General features: G+C 35.3%; 1 protein-coding gene across 2 annotated transcripts; it reads right to left on the bottom strand.

Annotated features, from left to right (window-relative positions):
• Positions 1-4,454: 4,454 nt before the first annotated feature.
• On the bottom strand, positions 4,455-22,945 carry LOC144963023 (uncharacterized). Of its 2 annotated transcripts, none has more exons than XM_078896592.1 (9): positions 22,504-22,945; positions 16,784-16,915; positions 14,765-14,823; positions 13,921-14,033; positions 11,448-11,536; positions 11,011-11,032; positions 7,858-9,020; positions 6,572-6,655; positions 4,455-6,113 (listed from the first exon to the last, which is right to left on the bottom strand). In XM_078896592.1, exons 1-9 carry the CDS (start codon positions 22,871-22,873, stop codon positions 5,671-5,673), a joined length of 2,475 nt encoding a protein of 824 aa, XP_078752718.1. In that variant the 5' UTR covers positions 22,874-22,945; the 3' UTR covers positions 4,455-5,670. The 2 variants fall into 2 exon arrangements, with proteins under 2 accessions (XP_078752718.1, XP_078752720.1); XM_078896594.1 differs by having other exon boundaries at positions 7,867-9,020; positions 22,504-22,929.
• Positions 22,946-23,195: the final 250 nt, after the last annotated feature.

The following is a 23,195-nucleotide window of genomic DNA, read 5'->3' on the forward strand; positions in this document are numbered from 1 at the left end:
TTTTAAATATGTTAAATAGTTGGATTGTGGAAGGCTTGTGTGTGTGTGTGTGTGTGTGAGAGAGAGAGAGAGAGAGAGAGAGAGAGAGAGAGAGAGAGAGAGAGAGAGAGAGAGATTTGAATGGATTGAAGTTATTGTTATGCGCCTAGAGATTTATTGTATAGAGGAGTGGGCGCAATATAAATAAATTTAATTATTATTATTATTATTAATAGTGAGGCTATGTGGCCGACAGAACGGTGCACCTCCCTGTTCTGTGATGGAGCCTAGTGGTATGATTCTCGCTGTCGGATCGGAAGGTCCAGGTTTCGAGACCCGCTCATAGTGGCGCAGAGTTGAGTCCTTGGAAAAGGCTCTTTTTCACATTCTCTCACCGTACTCAGGTGTAAAATGAGTACATGACCGTTCGTTGTCTTTGTCGGAAAAAAAATTGTAATATCGCCTAACAGGCGTCATGTCTCGTCCTTCATGTTTATATTGCTCTTGGCTTGGGACCCCTTGTAAAGCGCTTTGACCACGACTAGTGGATATTGCGCCAAATAAATGCTGTGTTATTATTTTTTTAAATAATCTTTTTATAAATTTTGAGCAAGGAGGAGGTAGATGAACAAAAGATTTCGTTCTTCTTGATCCAAGTATGTAATCCCATTCAAAGACAAAAACAGAAACAATTTAGAAAACGGATATAGCGGATGGAAGACAAAGCAAGTGACTTCCTGCACAGATTTAACTTCCTTCTCTCCCCTGCCCCCCACAATCCAAAGAATAATCAAACAAAATGTTCACAGTTGCCAAGAGCGTTATTTTATTTTTATTTATAAGCGTTTTATGGCGCTTGCATCACATTTAGGTCATATCAATATCAGCACCAGTAAAAAGGAAGAACATTGGATAGTTTTGTTGTTTTTAAGGGTTTTACGGCGCTTTTTTGTTTGTTGCTTTAGGTCTCTTCCAACACAATTGAGGTTATATGAGAGACCGCTGAAACAAAAAAAAACAAGCAATCCAACAAAAATAGTACAAATGTAAATCAAAATCATAACCTAAAGATATCATAAGCTAAATTATAAATAACCAAGAACAAACAGGCAGAAGATTTACAGAAAAAAAAATATCCCCTGTCAAAAATACAATCACAAACCAAAGAAGCAGGATAGGCTAGTAAAGAGAAGAAGAAACGACATCACTATCGGATCGTACACCCATGCGAACATCATAGGTATATGATTCAAGGGTGATGCTCCCATCCAACCACCCGCTTACGGCGCTTGCAACACATTTGGTTATATAAGCGCCAGTAAAATGGAAGAAAATGGGATAGTAAAAAGTTCTAGAATTACAATAAAGCATCCAAGAAAAAGTAAGACATAGGGGAACTGGGAACAAATAGGGATCAGATGTAGATTCCAAGAGCACACTATGAATGTACTTAGTTTGAGATCACTTTTAAGCCTCATCCGGACACAAGAATAAAATCCAACAAAGAGGAATACACTCAAATGCTTACATTATACATTTAAAATAACAAATATAATAATACATAACAGAGAGATGATTTACAAGGAAAAAAATATCATCTCCCAAAACAATAACTATGCATTCGACTGTTTCCCTCTCAGCCAGGACTCTGACGAGAGCCAGGAAAAAAAAACAAGTAATCTCATTCCAAGACAAAGACAGAAAGCTTGTTGGATAAGATATAAGGGGATAGAAGACACAGTATGTACCTCCCTGCCCGCTACGGGAGGTCAGGATCCCCACCCAGAAAATTGGATAGTGAAAAGATTCTAGATGTACAATAAAAAAAGGACTTGAGGAAAAAAGTAAGACAAAGGGGAGTGGTTCAAATAGGGAACAGATGTAGATTCCAAGAAGAGCACACTATCAGTGTACTTAGTTTGAGATCACGTAAATGTCTCACCCATACACCAGCACAAGATCCCACTAAGAGGAATACACTCAAAATGTTTACATTATACATTCAAACAATAACTATGCATATGACTGTTTCCCTCCCAGTCAAGCACTACGGCCAGGGCCAGGGCAAAACAAAGTAATGTCATTCCAAGACAAAGACAGAAAGTTTTGTTTGCTTTTTGTTTTTAAGGGTTTTACGGCGCTTGCAACACATTTAGGTTATATCAGCGCCAGTAAAAAGGAAGAAAATGGGACAGTAAAAAGTTCTAGAATTACAATTAAAGCATCCAAGAAAAAGTAAAACAAAGGGGAACTGGGAACAAATAGGTTGTTTGTTTTTTGTTTTTAAGGGTTTTACGGCGCTTGCAACACATTTAGGTTATATCAGCGCCAGTAAAAAGGAAGAAAATGGGATAGTCGAAAGTTCTAGAATTACAATTAAAGCACCCAAGAGAGAATTAAGACAAAGGGGACCTGAGAACAAATAGGGATCAGATGTAGATTCCAAGAGCATACCATCAATGTACTTAGCTTGAGATCACCTATAAGTCTCATCCGGACACAAGCACAAAATCCAACAAGGAGGAATACACTCAGTTGCTTACATCATACATTAAAAATAAATATAATAATACATAACAGAGAGATGATTTACAAGGAAAAAAATACCATCTCTCAAAACAATAACTATGCATTTGACTGTTTCCCTCCCAGCCAGGACTCGGGCCAGTGCCAGGACAAAACCAAGTAATCTCATTCCAAGACAAAGACAGAAAGCATGTTGGAAAACAGATATAAGGGGATAGAAGACACAGTATGTACCCCCCTGCCCGCTATGGGAGGTCAGGATCCCCAGGAACAAATAGGGATCAGATGTAGATTCCAAGAGCATACCATCAATGTTCTTAGTTTGAGATCACCAATAAGTCTCATCTGGACACAAGCACAAAATCCAACAAGGAGGAATACACTCAGATGCTTTATAATAATACATAACAGAGAGATGATTTACAAGGAAAAAAATATCATCTCTCAAAACAATAACTATGCATTTGACTGTTTCCCTCCCAGCCAGGACTCAGGCCAGGACAAAACCAAGTAATCTCATCTCATTACAAGACAAAGACAGAAAGCTTGTTGGAAAACAGACATAGGGGGATAGAAGACACAGTATGGCCCCCCCCCCCCCCCCCCTGTCCGCTATGGGAGGTCAGGATTCCCACCCAGCAAGCATTCTCATGCCAAGACAAAAGACAGAGGCAAATTGGAAAACAGTTGGATAGAAGACACAGTAAGTGCCTCCGTGCCCACTATGGGAGGTAAGGAATCCCACCCAGGAGGTTTTGTTTCGAAGGGTTTTACGGCGCTTGCAACACATTTAGGTTATATCAGCGCCAGTAAAAAGGAATAAAATGGGATAGCAAAAAGTTATAGAATTACAATTAAAGCACCCCAAGAGAAAGTAAGACAAAGGGGAACTGGGAACAAATAGGGATCGTTTGTTTTTGTTTTTAAGGGTTTTACGGCGCTTGCAACACATTTAGGTTATATCAGCAAGGAAGAAAATGGATCGTAAAAAGTTCTAGAATTACAATTAAAGCACCCAAGAAAAGGTAAGACAAAGGGGAACTGGGAACAAATAGGGATCAGATGTAGATTCCAAGAGCATACCACCAATGTACTTAGTTTGAGAGCACCTATAAGTCTCATCCGGACACAAGCACAAAATCCAACAGAGAGGAATATACTAAAATGCTTACATTATACACTAAAAATAACAAATATAATAATACATAACAGAGAGATGATTTACAAGGAAATAAATATCATCTCACAAAACAATAACCATGCATTTGACTGTTTCCCTCCCAGCCAAGACTGCAACCAGGGCCAGGACAAAACCAAGTGACCTCATTCCAAGACAAAGACAGAAAGCATGTTGGAAAACAGATATAAGGGGATAGAAGACACAATATGGACCTCCCTGCCCGCTATGGGAGGTCAGGATCCCCACCCAGAAATAGGGATCAAATGTAGATTCCAAGAGCATACCACCAATTTACTTTGATAAGTCTCATCCGGGCACAAGCACAAAACCCAACAAAGAGGAATACACTCAAATGCTTACATTATACATAAAACAAAAATAAATATAATAATACATAACACAGAGAGATGATTTACAAGGAAAAAAATATCATCTCCCAAAACAATAACTATGCATTTGACTGTTTCCCTTCCAGCCAGGACCAGGACAAAACCAAGTAATCTCATTCCAAGACAAAGACAGAAAGCATGTTGTAAAACAGATATAGGGGGATAGAAGACACAGTATGTACCTACCTCCCCACTATGGGAGGCCAGGAACCCCACCCAGGAGGCCAAAAGACACAAACCCTGCGATGGATATGATTTACAATTTACAAGAAAAATAGAAAAACATGCTCACACCAGACTGCTTTCTTCACAATGTACTCCAGCAGGTACCTGACAAAATATTGTTTATATTATCCTAGAAAATGACAAGCGAAAACAAATTTTCTTTTGATCATAACAGTTTATTAAGTCAACATTTGTCCCTTGATATTGTAATTTAATTGACTACAAAAGGTTTCTAGAAATCCGAGCCAATCGGATATTTTATTGTCATAAAGCAATTTGTATTTACATTCTCTACAAAACATTTTACATAATATATTTTATGCAATGCATGAGTAATATATCCCTGAGTGTATACGGCATCATAAATTTTTAAGTTGTAGGTCATTTCAGGGGCAGTAAAAACATATAGTATAGGGGGACAGAAAACACAGGATGTGACCTCTCAAACTCTCAGCCCAAAGGAAAGAAAGAAAGAAATGTTATGCTTCTTATTACAAGTTTTAAGACATTTGCGAAACATTTAGGTCGTTTCAGTAAAAAAGGAAGAATGCAGTAAAAAGGAAGAATGTTTTTGTTTTTTGTTTTTAAGGGTTTTAGGGATAGTAAAATAAATCTAGAAAGAAATACTGAAAGCATATGAGAAAAAGTAAGACAAAGGGGAATTGGTTCAAATAGGGAACATGTAGGTTCCAAGAGCACACTATCAGTTTGTTTTGTTCATTTTAATCATATATATAATATCTAAACAAAACATAATACCGTGCATAACAGTGAGATGATTTACAAGACAAAGCATGTTGGAAAACAGATATAGGATAGAAGACGGTAAGTGCCTCCCTACCCACTATGGGAGGTCAGGAACCCCACCCAGGCACATGAACTTAAGATATCTAACACGGAAAAGATTTACAAGAGAAAAATAAATAAGTGACAACAGTGGCTATACTCACTGACCCAGTGGCCATTGTTTGTATATATTTTAAGGGGTTCAGGGTGCTTCCGACATGATTAAGTGAAGCATTAAGGGAACAGATGTAGATTCAAAGAGCAAACCATCAATGTGGCTAGTCTGAGATCACCTAAAAGTCTCATCCCTCTTAAATGTTTACAAGATATGTTCAAAACAAAAAATATAACTTTGCAATTTCACAGGAATGGCAGATTCAATATATTAATATGAAAGAGATAAAATCCGCCCTGTAAATTTATCTAGAGAGGGTTGAAGTAATAATGTATGAAACACTCTTCAATTAAAAAAAAAATTAAAAATCCTATGGTCAAAAGAACCGTCATGAATAAAAATGGAAATTTAAGACAATATGATACTTTTGTGCCGGCATATGACAACATATCTGACAACCCAAGACTGAGCTATGATTTTCGATTGGGCAATTGCATTAATCTTAAACGCCTTTTCTTTAGGGCTTCTTCCCTTTTAATTCTTATAGCTTCCTGTGTACATTTTATTTCATTTCGTACTAATGTATCCCTGTTGCTGTTATGAGGTACCATTGTGGTGTTGCATGATGAAGATTGAATGGACCCTGCACTATTAGTTTTGGCTAACAGTTTACGTTGGGCAGCCCGCTTTTTTCTATCAATCTCTTCCTGAGAACATTTGCGAGGACTAGAGGATATCTGAGATTTTTCTACAATATCTGGACTAATGACTTTCGGTACATTTCCAGGAGGAAAATGAACACTATCATTCTTGCGCAATTTCTGTAAAGCTGCCTGCCTCTTTTTCTCTATTTCATCAGGGGAGTATTTCGTTTGATTACTGGGCGGCTTGCATTCTTTTTCTGTAACTTGAGCTGATAGAAGAGAATGAATGAAAATGTTTAATGTCTTTTAAGATATTTTACTTTAAATATCCAAGAGTGCTGAAAAAATTCTTTGTTTTTGCTCGAAATTTATTTTATTTAATCCATGAGAAATTATGTTCTGACTGTGAATATATAGATAAAATATAATCTTTAAATTTCAAAATAATTTCATAGCTGACCTGATGTACAAAATTGATAGGTACACCTCTAAGCAATACAAACATGGAATAAATGTGAAAAGAAAGTAGATTAAAAGGGGTAATAAAAAACAACAACAACAACAAAAATTTTAAAAATTGAGCCAGCTGATTTATTACTATTTAAAATTATCATTAGTTATTTATTAAGAAAAATAAAAATCATTCATGGCTTAATAGGTGATAGTAAAACCTAATTTTTGTATAAATTTCAAATGCTTTATCAACCACTGTGAAAATATCACTTACTTTCAGCAAGTTTAAGAATTGGGAGAATTTGGGATTCGAACATTGCTTCATCATTCATAAAACTGTCATCGTCCATGAAGCCGTCTAAGAAAAGAAAATTGATAATATGACTGACTTTTGTTAGAGAGAGAGAGAGAGAGAGAGAGAGAGAGAGAGAGAGAGAGAGAGAGAGAGAGAGAGAGAGAGAGAGAGAGAGAGAGAGGAGAGAGAGATAGATAGATGGAGATTGAGAGATATTAACATGTGTTACACATGTATGCCAAGCACACTAATCAAATTTCTTGGACCTTATCTGACGGGAGACGTGTTTAAATTAAGCAACATTAAAATTATATTAATTTTCTTTATCAACAGAGCATATGACCAAAGTGGTGGTGGTTGTTGTAGTAGTGGTACTGATGATGGTTGTGTAATACTAGGGGCAATGATGATGATGTGGTGGTTGGAAGGGGGGGGGGGGGAGGTATCCTTGGAACAAATTGACCTCACCGGAATTTGCCCGGAGCCCGGAATTTTTTGTTCCAGACCGGAGTTTTGGCATCACTGTGTCATGCATTGTCTACCTGTTGTCAAGACTATGCCCCCCCCCCCTCGCCTCCTATTTAATGGCTACAGATGACATCACAAACTCCATACTGAAAAACCCTGCCTTCCTTTGTTTCTAATACAGTGGTAACACTATTGTAGCATTAAATCCCGCTCACTCTCGATTTCACCCATGATGAAATTGATATTTTGTTTGATTGATTTCTTGAAATTACCACTTTTGAGGTCTAAAATTGGTTGCGATTAACCGAAATTGGTTGCAATTAACCAGTGACTTTTATATAGAATTAATTCTGTTTCTTGGGAAAGGTTATCCGGAATGGACTGTATATAAAACACAAAAAGAGTACAGTGCATAACAGAGAGATGTTAATAAGACAAAAGAATATCATCTCCCAACCTCTGACTGTCTTGCTCTCAGCCAAGGACTCCAACAAGGGAAAGGACAAAACCAAGTAATTTCATTCTAAGACAAAGACATAAAGCAATCAGAAAACAGATATAGGAGTACAGAAGATCAGTAAGCGACCTCCCAGCCCACTATGGGAGAATCACAAGATGAAAAGGACAAGAAGGCTGAAAGATTACAGAACCTTTTAGACTGTTTTCCTAGTCCAAAAATAATAAAAATAATGATGAAAATAACAATGGTGGTGATAGTGATAGCAATGGTATTAATAACAATAATAATTTTTAAAAAAACAAAAAACAAACTCAATCCTAAACACCTCCACACTTACCCAACTCACTTTTCACTTGTGATTTATCTGTGGAAGCCTCATCTCCTCTACCAATGGTCTTTGCTTGTTTGACAGGAGTACTTGTGGAATGAGGGCCTGTCATTGATTTGTGCTTCACAGCCTGGTGATTGTCTATGGCAAAGGTCTTCTTAAAAAATGTCTGCATAGGCGAATTGGACACTTTAGTACGCTGCACCCTTTTCATACTAACTTCCTGCTTTAGTGATCTTACAGGTGAAAGAAGAGTGTTGGTTATGTTTATGTCTCTATGAGTAGTATTAGAGCATCCTGGCTTTGATACAGGAATACTTGGTGCACATTGCAAAGTTATATTATTATTGAGAGAGTTTGAAGAATTGTTTTGAGCAACGTCAGTTTGTTCACAAGCCGAATCTAAAACCTCTGATGCTTGGAGTAATAGTTCATCAGTGAGGCTAGAATCAAAAGAGATGTTTGGAGAATTGCTCTGTTTCTTTGCTAAAGTTCCTTTTTTAACCTCTGGAACATTGTCTTTACGAGTAGAATTTAAACTATCATCAAAACTTAAACATTTTCTTAATGGAGAACTTAAGGAAGTTCTTGAGTGCCTTATTAAAGATTGTTTATCTTGAAATGTATGTCGTGCAAAATTTGTTCTTTGTTCTTGTAATTTATTTCTACTTTGTTGTCTGTCTATCACATTGTCTAGACCATCATGTCCACTGGGTTTGGTCTCAATACAGTCAACAGTGTTAAGTGCCTTACTACTTGAACCAGACTGCAGAGCAAACTTATTAGTAGTATTATTTGGTAGGGGCCTACTTGCTGATTTAAATAGTTTCTTCTCTAAAGTTCCCATAAATGATGGTGGTATCACAGATTTTGAAGACAAGGAATGTTCAGATGATTGACTAGGTAAAATTGATGAAAACATATCACAGCTGTTAGTGTTGAAAACGTCTGACTGGTCAACTGATGAATGTGGATTCGAAGTTGGAGATTGCTTATCATTTGGGTTGTTGGTTATCATGGGTAAAATCTTTTCAAGATTTTGAGTAGCTTCAATCAGAAATGAATTATCATCTTGAAATAAGTCATCATCCGACGGACTGTCAACAGCCTTAGTTGATTTTGGTACTGGCTCTTGAACTGCAGCATCTTTTTCTGCAGACAATTTAAAATCACTGAGGACAGAAAATAAATTTCAAAACTTATCTAAGTTTGAAGATCAAAGAGAGAAGCTTCAATAATTCCAAGACTAAAGACTTGAACAGGTCTTGATTTTAACAATATAAAAAAATTATTTGGTAATTGAGGTGTGAGGTAGTCTGCATGTGACATAAGCGCCCAGAAGAAAAAAAAAAGAAAGATAATCAATCATCGAATTAATCAGTTTTTGCAACTGTTATGGGTCAAAAACATCACATAAGAATAAAAGATAAAGAGGACTAATTTCAAAAGTTACAAATGAAGCATTCTACCTCAGTGCCAAGAACAAGGTGTGCCTAGTGAAAGATCATCAAAGTCTCAAACAATTGTTTTGCAATGAAGAAAACCAAAAAAGAAAAAAGAAAAAGCAAACAAATTCAACTGCCTCCCTTTTAGAATTAATTATTTGGGGCTCTTCAAGATGGTTAAAGGGGTAAAGGGATAAAGTATAACATACCAGACATGCCAAATTGAAAACTTCAAATTTAGTCAGTTCTATGTCAATTTTAGTTATTTGACAAGGAAATTAGTAATTTCTGAAATTGTAGCAGAACAACACAAATTGACATTGATGATAACTTCAACATATCATCGTGCTTATGCGCTGTAGAAATGCTTTGTTTTTAAGGGTTTTACAGCGCTTGCAACACATTTAGGTTATATCAACGCCAGTAAAAAAAAGAAGAAAATGGGATAGTAAAAAAAGTTCTAGAATTGCAATTAAAGCACCCAAGAGAAAGTAAGACAAAGGGGAACTGGGAACAAATAGGGATCAGATGTAGATTCCAAGAGCACACCACCAATGTACTTAGTGAGACCACCTATAAGTCCAATGCGGACACAAGCACAAAATCCACCAAAGAGGAATACACTCAAATGCTTACATTATACATTCAAAATAACAGATATAATACATAACAGAGATGATTTACAAGGAAAAAAATATCATCTCCCAAAACAATAACTATGCATTTGACTGTTTCCCTCCCATCCAGGGCCAGGACAAAACCAAGTAATCTCATTCCAAGAGCATGTTGGAAAACAGACATAAGGGGATAGACGACACAGTATGTACCTCCCTGCCCACTATGGAAGGTCAGGAACCCCACCCAGTAGAAATGCTTTATTATTGTTATTATTATTATCATCATCATAATAATTATTATTGTAATTATTATTATTATCATCATTATAGTAGTAGCAGTAGTAGTAATCATTATTTAAGTATTACTGAGAGTTAAAAATTGTAATTTTCCATACAATTTCGTATTTTCGTAATTGACTATGAAATGTGTCTAAAATTATGAACAATTTGTAAAATTCGGCAGGTACTACCACATAAAACAGAATTGGTGATAGGCTTGATGCAATTTTTAACTAACTGACCTATTTTTAAATTAGAAGACAAGGAACAATTCCATTCTTTTTCATATCAATAGGGATATTTATATTTTTGATTTTTTAGAAAGAAAACAAATTCTTAACACTTGCTGAAGCTCTGAAATTAACCGCCACACTTTCTGATTAACCAGCAGAAATTATATAGCAATAATTCTATTACAGACCATTCCAATTACCAGATTTAACTATCTAAATAACTACCTCCTCCCCGTACTCCAAATAAAGTTTATAAATTAAATATACTGAATATCCTTTGATCGTCCCTTACAATAAAAACAAAACAAATTCAAGTTTTAATATAGCGCAATATTCACTTAATGTGTTAAAGCCGTTTATAAGGGGTCCCAAGGCAACAGCAACATTAACATGACGGACAAGACATGATGCCTGTAGGCCACTACTACAATACTTTTCAACACTGCTATTGGCCATGTACTCATTTTACACCTGATTATAGTGAGAGAATGTGAGTAAAGACTAAGTAATTTGATGAATTCACAGCATGTTAACTTGCCGCATTCAAAATCATGATATTTAAATACAATTATAAAGATTGCTCCTTACCAAGTTTCTGCCTCATTCTTTCCTGAAATTGAATAAATAGTGTGGGGTGGGGAACAAAAAATAAGCATTCAAGATTAAGTTTGGAATTACTGCTTGGGAAACAAACAAAGCGAGAAATTTTAAAACAAGATTTTTACACAACAACAAAGATGGCCACTATCATCACTACCTTGTAAAAGGCTAAGATTGTTATCTATTTATTTATCTGAACAAGTTTTAGAGCACTAGTAAAACTGTAAAGTGATATCAGGCCATTTACAAAAGAGCTGATGGGTAATCGAAAGACTTAAGATGTGTAATAATAATCATAATGGTATATTGCTTGAAATACAAACAAATACTATGACTTGCTGCTATTTTACTATTACATTAATAGGCCTACTGCACTTTAAGGAGAGAATTTAGTCTCATAAACAGATCAATTGATGTGAAATCACCTTGCTTTTCCTGGTGCTTTTGTAGAATGAGAATCATGTCTTCAACAACACCCTTACATCTTTCTCTTCTCTGTAGTCTTTTGGCTTCTCTGCAAAAAATATATAATTACAACACACATTTTCAAAACACAGCATATTAAGTCTGATCATTAAGGGCAGCCAGAAAAATCATAATTTTAAAAAAAAATCTAGACCTAAAATTTCCCATAACCAAACCTACAAACTCACCTTTGCGATGTCTTGTAGACAGTTAATATTAAGAATGCTTTGTCATGCAGCATAATCCATTTGATACTGAATCAACTCCTGTGGCAGTTTATGAGGTTAAACTTGTAATTGTATTAAGAGATTAAAAAGTAACTATTTTCTCAGTCCGATAATAGTCCTTGCCTAACCCTCCACGGGCATAAATAAAAATCTATCCTTTTACATATTTGCAATCACCACCGACCATCAACTAAATAAACTTTAGTTGCTCCTCCTCCTCACCAATATGGGTTGAGAGATATTTCATACTATCCTTTTCAATTTTAGTTCTTCTTCTCAAACTTAAAGTGTTGTGCAAAACATCCAGGTCTTGATAGCTGTTATAGCGATATATGGCTGGAAAACAGTTCCGATAATCCGGTATAATCCTTATCTGACTCCACATCAGACCTCCTCATCACATTGGCAACAATGGTTCCAAATTTCACCTCACTGCTGACCACATTTTCATTGGCTGTTATTTTGCCTCTCAGCAAGATATCTCTATTTTTATTATTCTCAGCAGAATATTGTCAGCCATTTGTAAATTGCATCCTTAAAAAAAATAAAAATTTTTAAAGGCCAATTGATGATAGTTCACTATATCGACATAACCATCTTCTGATAAAATATGAGACCTGGTGGTCTTTGCATATGGCTGGGATAGTTCCAATTTCTTTGTCTGTCCTCAAGCAAGTTAGGTGGAGTATATCAAATCGAGACTTTCCACATTCTGTAACCACTTCTGCTTCCTTCAGTGTCCACTGTTACTATTGGTACAGCCTTTCCAGCTTGTTCATCCAGCAGGAGGTGTAGAATTATCGTTTGCCCCGTGGAATGGAGCACTGCCCATTCTTACCAGCAGACAGGTAACTGTGGTTATGTTTTCGGACTTTGGAGGTACGGCAGGGCAGACCTGCTCAATATATAGGAAGTAAATTCCTCCCAGATTGCCTTGTAAATATTCCATTTGTAGTTTGGGAGAGACTGCATCCTCAAGATTGTCACCCCAGCTAGGACAAGTACTGGACTGTGTTAGCTATGTGGAAAGGTTATCCGCTTAACCTGTAATCGGTCTATATATTGTGGTGCTACAATCTGGCTACTTTCTAAACTAAAGTTTGCAATTTTTTTTTCAACAGCTTTTATTATCAGATCTACATATGTCTGACTGCTCTATTTCTGATATCTCACACATTATTAGATCACTGTGTTATAATAGCTCCATGAAAAAAATGTTTTATTTTAGGTTGAACAGAATCATACAGTAGTAGAAGTATGAAATAAATCAGAAAGAGAAAAATAGGACTCAATGCAATTGCAGATGCCCATATTGTTACCTTTAGGGTTTTGCAGATTTTCAAATAAAGATAGATTGACACAAAACGCTCTATGTTCCTCATCTCCCCTTCTCCATCAGCTCCACCCATATATATTTAAATATACAGTTTATTCATTTTCCACCATGCTGGTGTCACCTGGGAGCACAGCACACACAGGGCCGGGAACAGTAATAATACAATTCTTTAATGTTTAAAAAATTTTTTTGTAAGCACCTAGTTACATATAAATAACATTTTTCATCTTTAGGGTCAAAATGAAGTGTTTGCGACCTTTTTCCAAGTTTCACCTTAACCAAGGAAATTTTATTATAATTGAAAAGGAATATTTTCAAAAACTTATAATTGGACCAAAATGTGAAGTCTTGACATAAAATTGTATGATGCACCCCTTTCAATCCAACATTGCTCATGAAATCTTCATATATTTCCAGATGTGAATAATTTTATAGGCATAGGTGATAATAGATATATATTAAAACGATAGCTAATAAAAGCAGGGGCTCCCAGTAGCTCAGTTGGTAGAGCACTCCCTTCTGATGCAAAGGGACCAAGATTGATCCAGGGTGCAGCCGAGACTTTTTCAGACCCCCTGTCCACCCAGCAGTAAATGGGTAGATGGGTCTGTTAGATCTACTAGAAAGAACTTTGTGATAGACTAGCATCATATCCAAAGGGTAGCAAGGAACTGCGTTAATACAGTACTACCAAACCAGCCTGATGTTGTTCTAATGAGCCTTACTGTGAATTAAGTCTTTCATATGTCAATTAATACTACGACTTTCAAATTTAGTTTGAAAACACATATAATTCAAAACATGACTAACTAAACCAAATTTTATGAAGCATTTAAAAAAAAAAAATCACAAAAACAAACAAATTTATACCTTTGTCTTTTGGCCTTTTGGATTTTATTTTCTCCTCGTGGAAATGCATCAATATTTTTTGGAGCAATTGTATAGCAATATTGATGCACAGAAGTTTGAACTGGTTTTACTGGCTGAAAAAGAAATAAGGAACAGATGTGATTGGATCATTTTGAACGCTGTGTATACGATTGTTATTTCATCATATATAATACAAATTCAAGAATGAACCAAAGGAAAGAGAAAATATCTTCAACAGACAAATTGTTCAGGAGATCAGAATTACCCCAGTCTTTGATGATGGAAAAGGGAATGTAATAATTGCTACCTAATATGTAAGATCCAACTTTCCAATTACTGCTGACATGATTTAAGACTGAACAAGGTTGGTCCATTTGTGTGTGAGAATTGTTTTGTATATTGTGTTTCAACTCCATAAATGAATCTGTTGGTATTCAGACTAAAAACTTTGTGGAGTAATTTTACGCAAACATATGGACAGATTCCTTTCTGAGCCCTTAACTCCAGTAAAAAGATATTATCTACTTTCTCCCCCCGTCTAGCAGGTGCTTGGAAAATATAATGAGGGCTTATAATTATAACATACAGAATTCTGTAAATATACGGAAGATTGGCAACCTTGATAACTATATCTGAATATCTGTTCAGCTTAATGCTTTATTTTTTTTTTCTGCTTCCCAACCACCTGCAATTTTCATGATTACCAAGGTGTGTAAACACTGTTATCATGCTGATGAGATTATTTTTTTTAATGCACCAAAGCACATAAACAGCAATATTGAACTTGTCAGAGCCTGCTAGTTTTAATGAGGGGAAAAAGTTTTTTAAAAATAATTTCACTCACCACATCTGGGAAGTTGGCTATAATTCGCTTAACATCCTGTGCTGTGTACTTGCCCCTTGCTGAGAAAAAAAAAAATAATCTTAATATAAGTGTTTGAAATAAAACAGATGGAATATGAAGTTCACTTGTTCATGTACACAAGTTGAACAAGTCGAAGTAGCGTCAAAGCAGATATGTCAGATTCTGCTTGCATCATTCAAATTTCCCTTTCCAATGCTCTTACACAGAAAAAGAACAAACAAAAAAATATGTTCATTAACCCAGGTAAAAGAGATGGGACAGATGTATTCTTCACCATTTGTACTAAATGATATGATAATTAAAGATAAATTCTGATTAAAAATGTTCAATTTTGTTGATTTTACATTCTGGAAAATTATATAAGCTGACAGAATTCTGTGAAAGGGAGTATCTGGATATAAGGGATAACACTAGAGCCAGTAAAAATTGATTGGAGCTCCCCGTCCCCTTCATGTCAAATTCTTTTTATCTCCCACAAAAACAAAACAACATGTTTAATGTACTGAATCAGCAAAACGACTCATAAAAAAGTCAAGATAAATTGATTATTACAAAAGGAAATGCAGATATTTTCACAAGTATGAAATAAGAGTAATGAGATGAGAAAGATCCATTTCATCAAACACTTAAACAAAGCATAATTTCTAAACACTTAAGAACAATTTTTCAGAAGCTTTTATTTCTATCCCATGGCCAAAAATGTTCTTATTCCTCTGAATTAAAATGCGATTGCGATTAAATATTAAATATATTTCTAAAATATCTTTCCCCAAGTTCCAATGATGACAATCCCTTTTGACCAAGATGCCTTGCTTTTGCCTTTATCCTAAAAAAATAAAACGATAATGATGATCAGGCCCTTTATCCTCACTAGCAAATTAATTACTTCCCCTGAATTTTATTATCCAAATCCAATTTCGTCATAAATTTTTATAAAAATGATTTAGACATTATTACTCAACACATTCTATAAAACTCAACTCAAACGTATCAAAACAACTATGCAATATGCTGTAAAGCATGCCAAGCATTAAAATTTTAATCTGAAAATTTCTGAAATTAAAATCTTACTATAAATAAAAACATGAAAGTTAACATAAAAAGAGGGATTCCTCATACGAAAGTTAAGTTGTCAAGAAAAGACTAAATTGGTTCAGGGGGAAAAAACATCTGATAAGCTCAAAGAATTTCCGAAAAAGTGACAATAGAATCAATCTGCCTCATCCAGAATTCTCCAATCCTCCTTTGGTGAGGTGACGGAAAATTCTTTTCTTCTGAACTCCAACAACTATTTTGGGACAAGCTAGTATTTAATAGAGACTTAATGCCTATCTACATGATATGAAATCTCAACCACCATTATCTCCCCTATGCAAAGGCTGACCAGTAAGAAACAAGATGGATACAGGGCTTGGTCAGTGGATGTCAAGTAAAGACACTTGCATTTACTGTCCAGTGGTTGTGTTGCAATTGGTGAAGTCTGAGTGGCAGACAATGACTCCAACCATATCTATAAAACACCCTATTTGACGTCTCTCTCTCCCCTAATAAAACAGGGAGGGAGTGGGGGGAAGCTAAATACATCCTGGTGATTAGAGTAGAAAGGAGGATAAATCAGAAAATATAGAACCATACCTTATTTTTCTTCTTAGATCAGATATTCAGATTATAGAGATACAACTGTAAATCAAATCTATGAAAGCCAGAGGCCTGCTTATAGAACTTATAGCATCTGATGCTAGAATGTCTTAGATTCTTTTTTTTTTTGGTTAAAGATAATTGAAATTTGAGCCCATTCTGATCTTACTGAGACCATTATTATTTGAGATGAAAAACCGTATGATATATTACAAACACAACAACAAAAGTGAATAATATTTCAGAGAACATGAGAAACAGCTGTGTTATTTGATATGACAAGGCAACAAGGTTTCCACTTGATCTGTAGACTTACTTCGTGCCATACCACACTTTGGTATTGAGGTACAGTAAACTTACTTTTTTTCAGTTGCTTCATTGTTTCAGGAGAAGTGTAATCCCATCTCACTTCACATATATCACCATCTTGGGATGAATCTAACAAAAGATTGTCTTGACTACTAAATTGTGAATCTAAAAGTAGATCTTCATCTGAATGAGGATAAAGAAAAAGAAATATTGATTTTGATATTGATCACACACGTGATATATGTTAAACATCATAATAAATATGCAATCTTTCCAAAATATGATAAATTCATTTTTCAGCAGCTGTTTCCCTAGGAAATTGATAGAAGTTTTGTTCTGACTCAGGTCTTAGACTAAGACGTCTCAAAAGTAAAAGTAATAAAGAAAAAATATATTTCAGTTCATGGCAAGTCAACAAGTTTATCACAAGCATTTTCTTTTTCTTTTCTTTAAATAAAAAAGGGCACTTTACCAAAGAACAGACTGGGTAATGTAACCTTTCCTATATTTTGTTGGCTAGGTTTTTAATTTTGCCTTGATTGCAAATAATAATAAGAAATTCCAAAGAGAAGCAATTTTAAAATGTTTAAAAAATAAAGACAGTTAATTTTAATAAAGCACCAACGCATATTTAGTGATAAACTGTAACCTAGATCTGCCGTCTTGTTATGGCATAATTTCCTTCAAACCCCACTATTAAACTACCAAACATTTTTCCATTCTATAAGAAAGAACAAAATAGTTTTCCACTTCCAACCCTGCCCTTAAAATATCTGCCTCTTCCCCACCCCCAAAGACCAGTAAAGAAATAGACTCAAAGACATCACAGAGTTGTATTCAAGTTCCATTTTCCGTGAAAAATATTGAGAGCTTGAATGATCAGGCCATAAAAATTGTCCTGTGTTAAAATGATACGAGAGAGAGAGAGAGAGAGAGAGAGAGAGAGAGAGAGAGAGAGAGAGAGAGAGAGAGAGAGAGAGAGAGAGAGAGAGAGAGAGAGAGAGAGAGAGAGAGGTTTCTTTTTTTTGTTTTTAAGGGTTTTAAGGCGCTTGCAACACATTTAGGTTATATCAGCGCCAGTAAAAAGGAAGAAAATGGGACAGTAAAAAGTTCTAGAATTACAATTAAAGCATCCAAGAAAAAGGGGAACTGGGAACAAATAGGGATCAAATGTAGATTCCAAGAGCATACCATCAATGTTCTTAGTTTCAGATCACCAATAAGTCTCATCTGGACACAAGCACGGCCCCCACTAAGAGGAATACACTCAAATGCTTACATTATAAATTAGAACAAATATAATAATACATAACAGAGAGATGATTTACAAGGAAAAAAATATCATCTCCCAAAACAATAACTATGTATTTGACTGTTTCCCTCCCAGCCAGGACCAGGGAAAAAAAACAAGTAATCTCATTCCAAGACAAAGAAAGCATGTTGGAAAACAGATATAGGGGGATAGAAGACACAGTATGTACCTCCCTGCCCACTATGGGAGGCCAGGAACCCCACCCAGGGAGAGAGAGAGAGAGAGAGAGAGAGAGAGAGAGAGAGAGAGAGAGAGAGAGAGAGAGAGAGAGAGAGAGAGAGAGAGAGAGAGAAACATCCATTCTCCGTTTGTGTGTGTGCGTCTGTGAAGTAAAATGATCCTTCAGAGCCATAGGGCCTAGGGAGCCAGAGTTTATCCAAGTTTCTAAAGCACTATACAAACAATAGCATTTGCTTACTAACCTTTGTATAGGATGCTAAACTATAGCAGTAGAAGCTCCTACCCGCAATAGCCCCAAAGAGGAATCAGAATACATAAAAAGTGGAATTTGAGACCAAAAAGCGGAATCAACTTACTGATATTAACTAAGACATGCTTTGCTGCAGATAATGTAATAGACAATCCAAAAGTACTCAAATGATACAATATAAAATGTATAAAAACGTGCAGATTGTGTAAAGACTAAAAAGGGAGTCAAATAATAATCACAGGCCCTGGCCGTCTCAGAGCAAAGCATTGAATGGATGGATGTAACCTTGTAATAAGCTGAACCTGTATGTGTGAAGCGTGCTCCTCCAATTGAGCAATCGGGATCCAATTGGGAGTCCAAGTTAGAAAGAAAAAGGTTAAAAAACTCAATCGAAGGTTACACATGTTGGTTAATAAAAAATAACAGTAGTCTAAAGGAAATGCTTCTATAACATGTATTACATGAATACTATTATCTAAGTATCAGCCAGGACAATAAAAATATAAGGCTGTGATTATCCCCAGACACCTGTCTGGGGATAATGAAAATTCGTTATTCTCAGACACATATTTGAAACTCCGCTCTTTTAAACAATTATCCACATTCCAGAATATGGAATGTTTCCAAATGCACATAGAAATAAGAAGAGTCAATAAAATATCTATAAAAACATAAAATTAACCAACACTTAAATCAGTTGTTACTACATATACACAATATATGCGTCGACTTCGACGTGGGCGTCATGGCCGAATGGTTTAGACGTCAGACCTGGAAGTTTTACCAGAATCGACGTTGTGGGTTCAAATCCTGGTTCCACCACTCTTTTTTAAAAATTCTGTCTTCTTTTTACAGAACTTTGCAAGGGATGAATGTCCCATCCATCCTCCCCCCACCTCTTTTATTTTTTTAACTCTCTCTCTCTTTTGGTTCCTGTCTAGTAAATTGTCATATTCGTCCCCACTCCGATCTCAAAAAGTGTCTAAAAAGAATAAATATTTAGAAAGCAAACAGAAATATTCAGGGAGCGACCAACTGGTTAGATAGAGGAGAAAAAAACAAACAATAATTATTTAAAAAAAACAAAAAACAATTTTAAGAAATTCACGCTCAGAAACGGAACAAAAGGCCAAACAAAAAGGAGAAAAGAATACACTCGCTCAAAAAAAAAAAAAGAGGTGGGGGGAGGATGGATGGGACATTCATCCCTTGCAACGTTCTGTAAAATCTGTTATCCTAACAACAAGCCTTGGATAACAAAAGATCTAAAACTTTTATTGAACCAAAAGAAAACTCTCTTTACTTGTGGACACAAAAAAGATCTGAAAACTAAACAAAAAGAGATAAAGAGGGTAATATCTAGTTGTAGAGACAAGTACAAAAATAAAATTGAAAAATGCTTTTCTTCTGGGGATATACGGGACACGTGGCGGGGGCTTAAAACTGCTGTTAACTATAATCCAAAGCCCACGATTATATCAGAAGATATCGAAATTGAAACTTTAAATAAATTTTATTCACGTTTCGACACAGCAAACAAATTTGATATTGAAAATGAAAAACATAAATTAGACAGGGCTTTGGAAGATGAAATGGCTATTGAGGTCAGTGAAGAGGAAACGAGATTCGTATTTTCGAAACTAAACGAGAGGAAGGCTGCTGGGCCGGATGGATTGAAAGGAAAATTATTAAAAGAATGTACCCATCAGCTTTCCCCCATTTATACACATATTTTTAACTGGTCCCTCCAATGCGTTTCGATCCCTGAAATTTGGAAAACTTCAAAAATTATTCCTGTTCCAAAAAAAGAAAAACTTGAAACTATGAACGATCTCAGACCTGTTGCATTGACTTCAATAGTCATGAAATCTTTAGAAAAACTTGTTCTTGTTAAAATTAGGAATCAGTTTATGCCATTGAGTGATAGTCATCAATTTGCTTACAAACCAGGACGTGGCGTAGAGGATGCCATTTTACTGTTTACAAACAACATCTACAGGCATCTAGATCACGCTAGGAGCTATTGCAGATTGCTTTTTGCAGATTTTTCTTCAGCGTTCAATACAATGCAACCTCAGTTGGTTGTTCAAAAATTGACTAGTCTGAATTTAAACAAGTATATAATTGCTTGGGTGCTCGAATTTCTTACGGAGAGAGCACAATATGTTCAATTAGGACAAAACAAATCTTCCTGTATAACTACAAATACTGGTGCTCCTCAAGGTTGTGTATTGTCCCCTGTATTATTCACAATATACACGAATGACTGTAGAAGTCAAAACCTGAGTGTACCTTTAATAAAGTTTGCAGATGACACCGCTCTTCAAGGCCTCATAACAAATGGCAACGAAGTGGCTTATAGGCAAGAAATTGATAGATTTGTGTCTTGGTGTGATGCCCACCACCTAGAGCTTAACATAAGCAAGACAAAGGAGCTAGTGATTGACTTTAGGAGAGTGAAGGAACTGATAGAACCGTTAAAATTAAAGGACCAATTCGTCCAGCGAGTTCCTCACTACAAATACCTTGGTGTAACGATTGATGACAGGCTCAAGTGGGATGAACACTTGAAAATAATTAGGCATAATATGTGCAGACGTACATATTTTTTATCAAAACTCTCACATAAAACCCTCTGCACATTATTTTATAGAGCAGTAATTGAAAGTGTTTTGTCATTTTGTATAACAGCTTGGGGAGGCAATTGCTTAGCAGTGGAAAGGAACAAAATAAATTCAAATATTAAAAAATCCATTAAACGCTATATAAATGATGTTGACGATGTAGATCTTTTATACGAGAAACTTTGTATAAATAAAATAACTAAAATATTAAATGACCAGTATCATCCACTAAGACCATCAGTTATGTCAGAAAGAAGTGGTCGCCCTTTCTCTATTTCAACCAAAACAGAGAGACACCGAAAATCGTTTCTGCCGTCCAGTATTAGGCTTTATAACAACAAGCAATAATCATTTTATATAATTATTTCTCATTTTTACTTTTTAAAAATATAAATATTAATTTATTAATTTATTTGTTTTGCAATCTTTTCAATTTTCAATTTATAGTGACAGTTTTAACTATTTTACAGTGTTGAAATTATTCATATTATAAAGCGCAGCTCTGGGCATAGAGCTGCTCCTTTTTTTTTTTTATATATACATCCTATTTCCATTGTATTTTTATCTTATTGTGTAAATTATAACACGTCTGTACAAAAAATTTCCTTTTTGGGATGCAATAAAGTATTATTATTATTATTATTAAAAAGAAGACGATTAAAAAAAAAAAAAAAGTGGCGGGACCAGGATTTGAACCCACAACGTCAATTCTGGTACAACTTCCAGGGCAGACGACTAAACCATTCAGCCATGACACCCACTTCGAAGTCGACGCATATATATGTAGTAACAACTGATTTAATTTTATGTTTTTATAGATATTTTATTAACTTTCCATATTTCTATGTGCATGTGGAAACAGTCCATATTCTGGAATGTGGATAATTGTTTAAAAGAGCGGAGTTTCAAATATATGTCTGGGGATAATGAAAATTCATTATCCCCAGACTGGTGTCTGGGGATAATCACAGCGAAATGTTAAACAAACAAAAATCCTTCTAGATAGTCTAAGTCTGAAATTGGGGTATTAGTATCAGCTGTGCGTCTGATATCTGCATATAACAGAATATTTCTTCCTCTTTGATAAAAATATCAATGTTAGACTTTATTTTTAATCTAATTTTAAGAATGGAAGACTTGATGATGAAGTAGAGTCAGAGTAGAGCATGATTATTATGATGAGTGAGTAGTGAGTGAACGTGTGAGGCGAGATTAACGTTAAAGTTGGAAGAAATTATTAGAAAACGGTAGAAGCCGGTGATAGGAAAATACTAAACGAAAGAGTGAAAATGGAGAGGCTTCGTATGGGAACAAAACAGACAATTGTCTGCTTTTTTTACTTTTCGTTTCCACACGAAGCCTCTCCATTTTCACTCTTTCGTTTAGAAGAAATTATTCCACCTACCAATGAGGGACTCATTTTGATCCGTTTCCTTGTGTGTTCGCACTTCTGTGGAAGTGGAAGGGACATTGTTCGGTTTGATTCTTGGTTCAGTTTCTTTTCCCTGTTTTGTGTCATTTTGCAAACACAGCTTGGTTTCTAAACGAACACTGGTTCCCATCCCTCCAGTTTCCTCAGACTCGGCCTCAGTTGCCCGTTTTGATTTTGATCTCGGCTTTGCACTCAGCAAACTTGTTTTCGGTTTATCATAGCTTTCAACCTTTGTCGAAGTAAGATCCGTAACACCTGTGTGTTTCACAAATGCATAATTATCACTGTCCTCAGTGATAGTTTTATTTATGCGACGATTAGTTCTTTTATTTGGGCCCATCATCTTGCTTGAACCTCCCGGCAGGGTTCATAATTTTTGTTTGTTGCACGCAAAAAGACGAGAAGCTTCACCTCTGACCTCGTGTATAAAATTAAGAAACAATAGTGAAAAATACAAAACAAAATTTTAAATTTAAAACCATTATACAATTTTATCAAATTTGGCGATTTTCTAAAATACAAGAATTAGTATTTTGAAAATTTTAAATGATTGTTCATGTTAAAATGCTGTATTTTATTCAGTGTTGAATATCATGAATTTCGTTATAATCATGGTTAATGACAGACAACTTTTATATAATTCCGTTTCCTTATTTATTTATTCT

The sequence above is a fragment of the Berghia stephanieae genome, chromosome 1 (assembly GCF_034508935.2).
Source record: "Berghia stephanieae isolate SIO BIC M18660-M18661 chromosome 1, UCSD_Bste_1.3, whole genome shotgun sequence".
In the NCBI taxonomy this organism is placed as follows: domain Eukaryota; kingdom Metazoa; phylum Mollusca; class Gastropoda; order Nudibranchia; family Aeolidiidae; genus Berghia; species Berghia stephanieae.

Excerpts from the sequence above, each read along its gene's own strand:
- LOC144963023 (XM_078896592.1), bottom strand. The coding sequence starts at position 22,873 with ATGATGGGCCCAAATAAAAGAACTAATCGTCGCATAAATAAAACTATC. Across the intron at positions 16,916-22,503 it reads TCAAAATGAGTCCCTCATTG|ATGAAGATCTACTTTTAGAT; the intron begins GTAGGTGGAATA and ends ATCCTCATTCAG. Across the intron at positions 6,656-7,857 it reads ACAAGTGAAAAGTGAGTTGG|ACGGCTTCATGGACGATGAC; the intron begins GTAAGTGTGGAG and ends TTCTTTTCTTAG.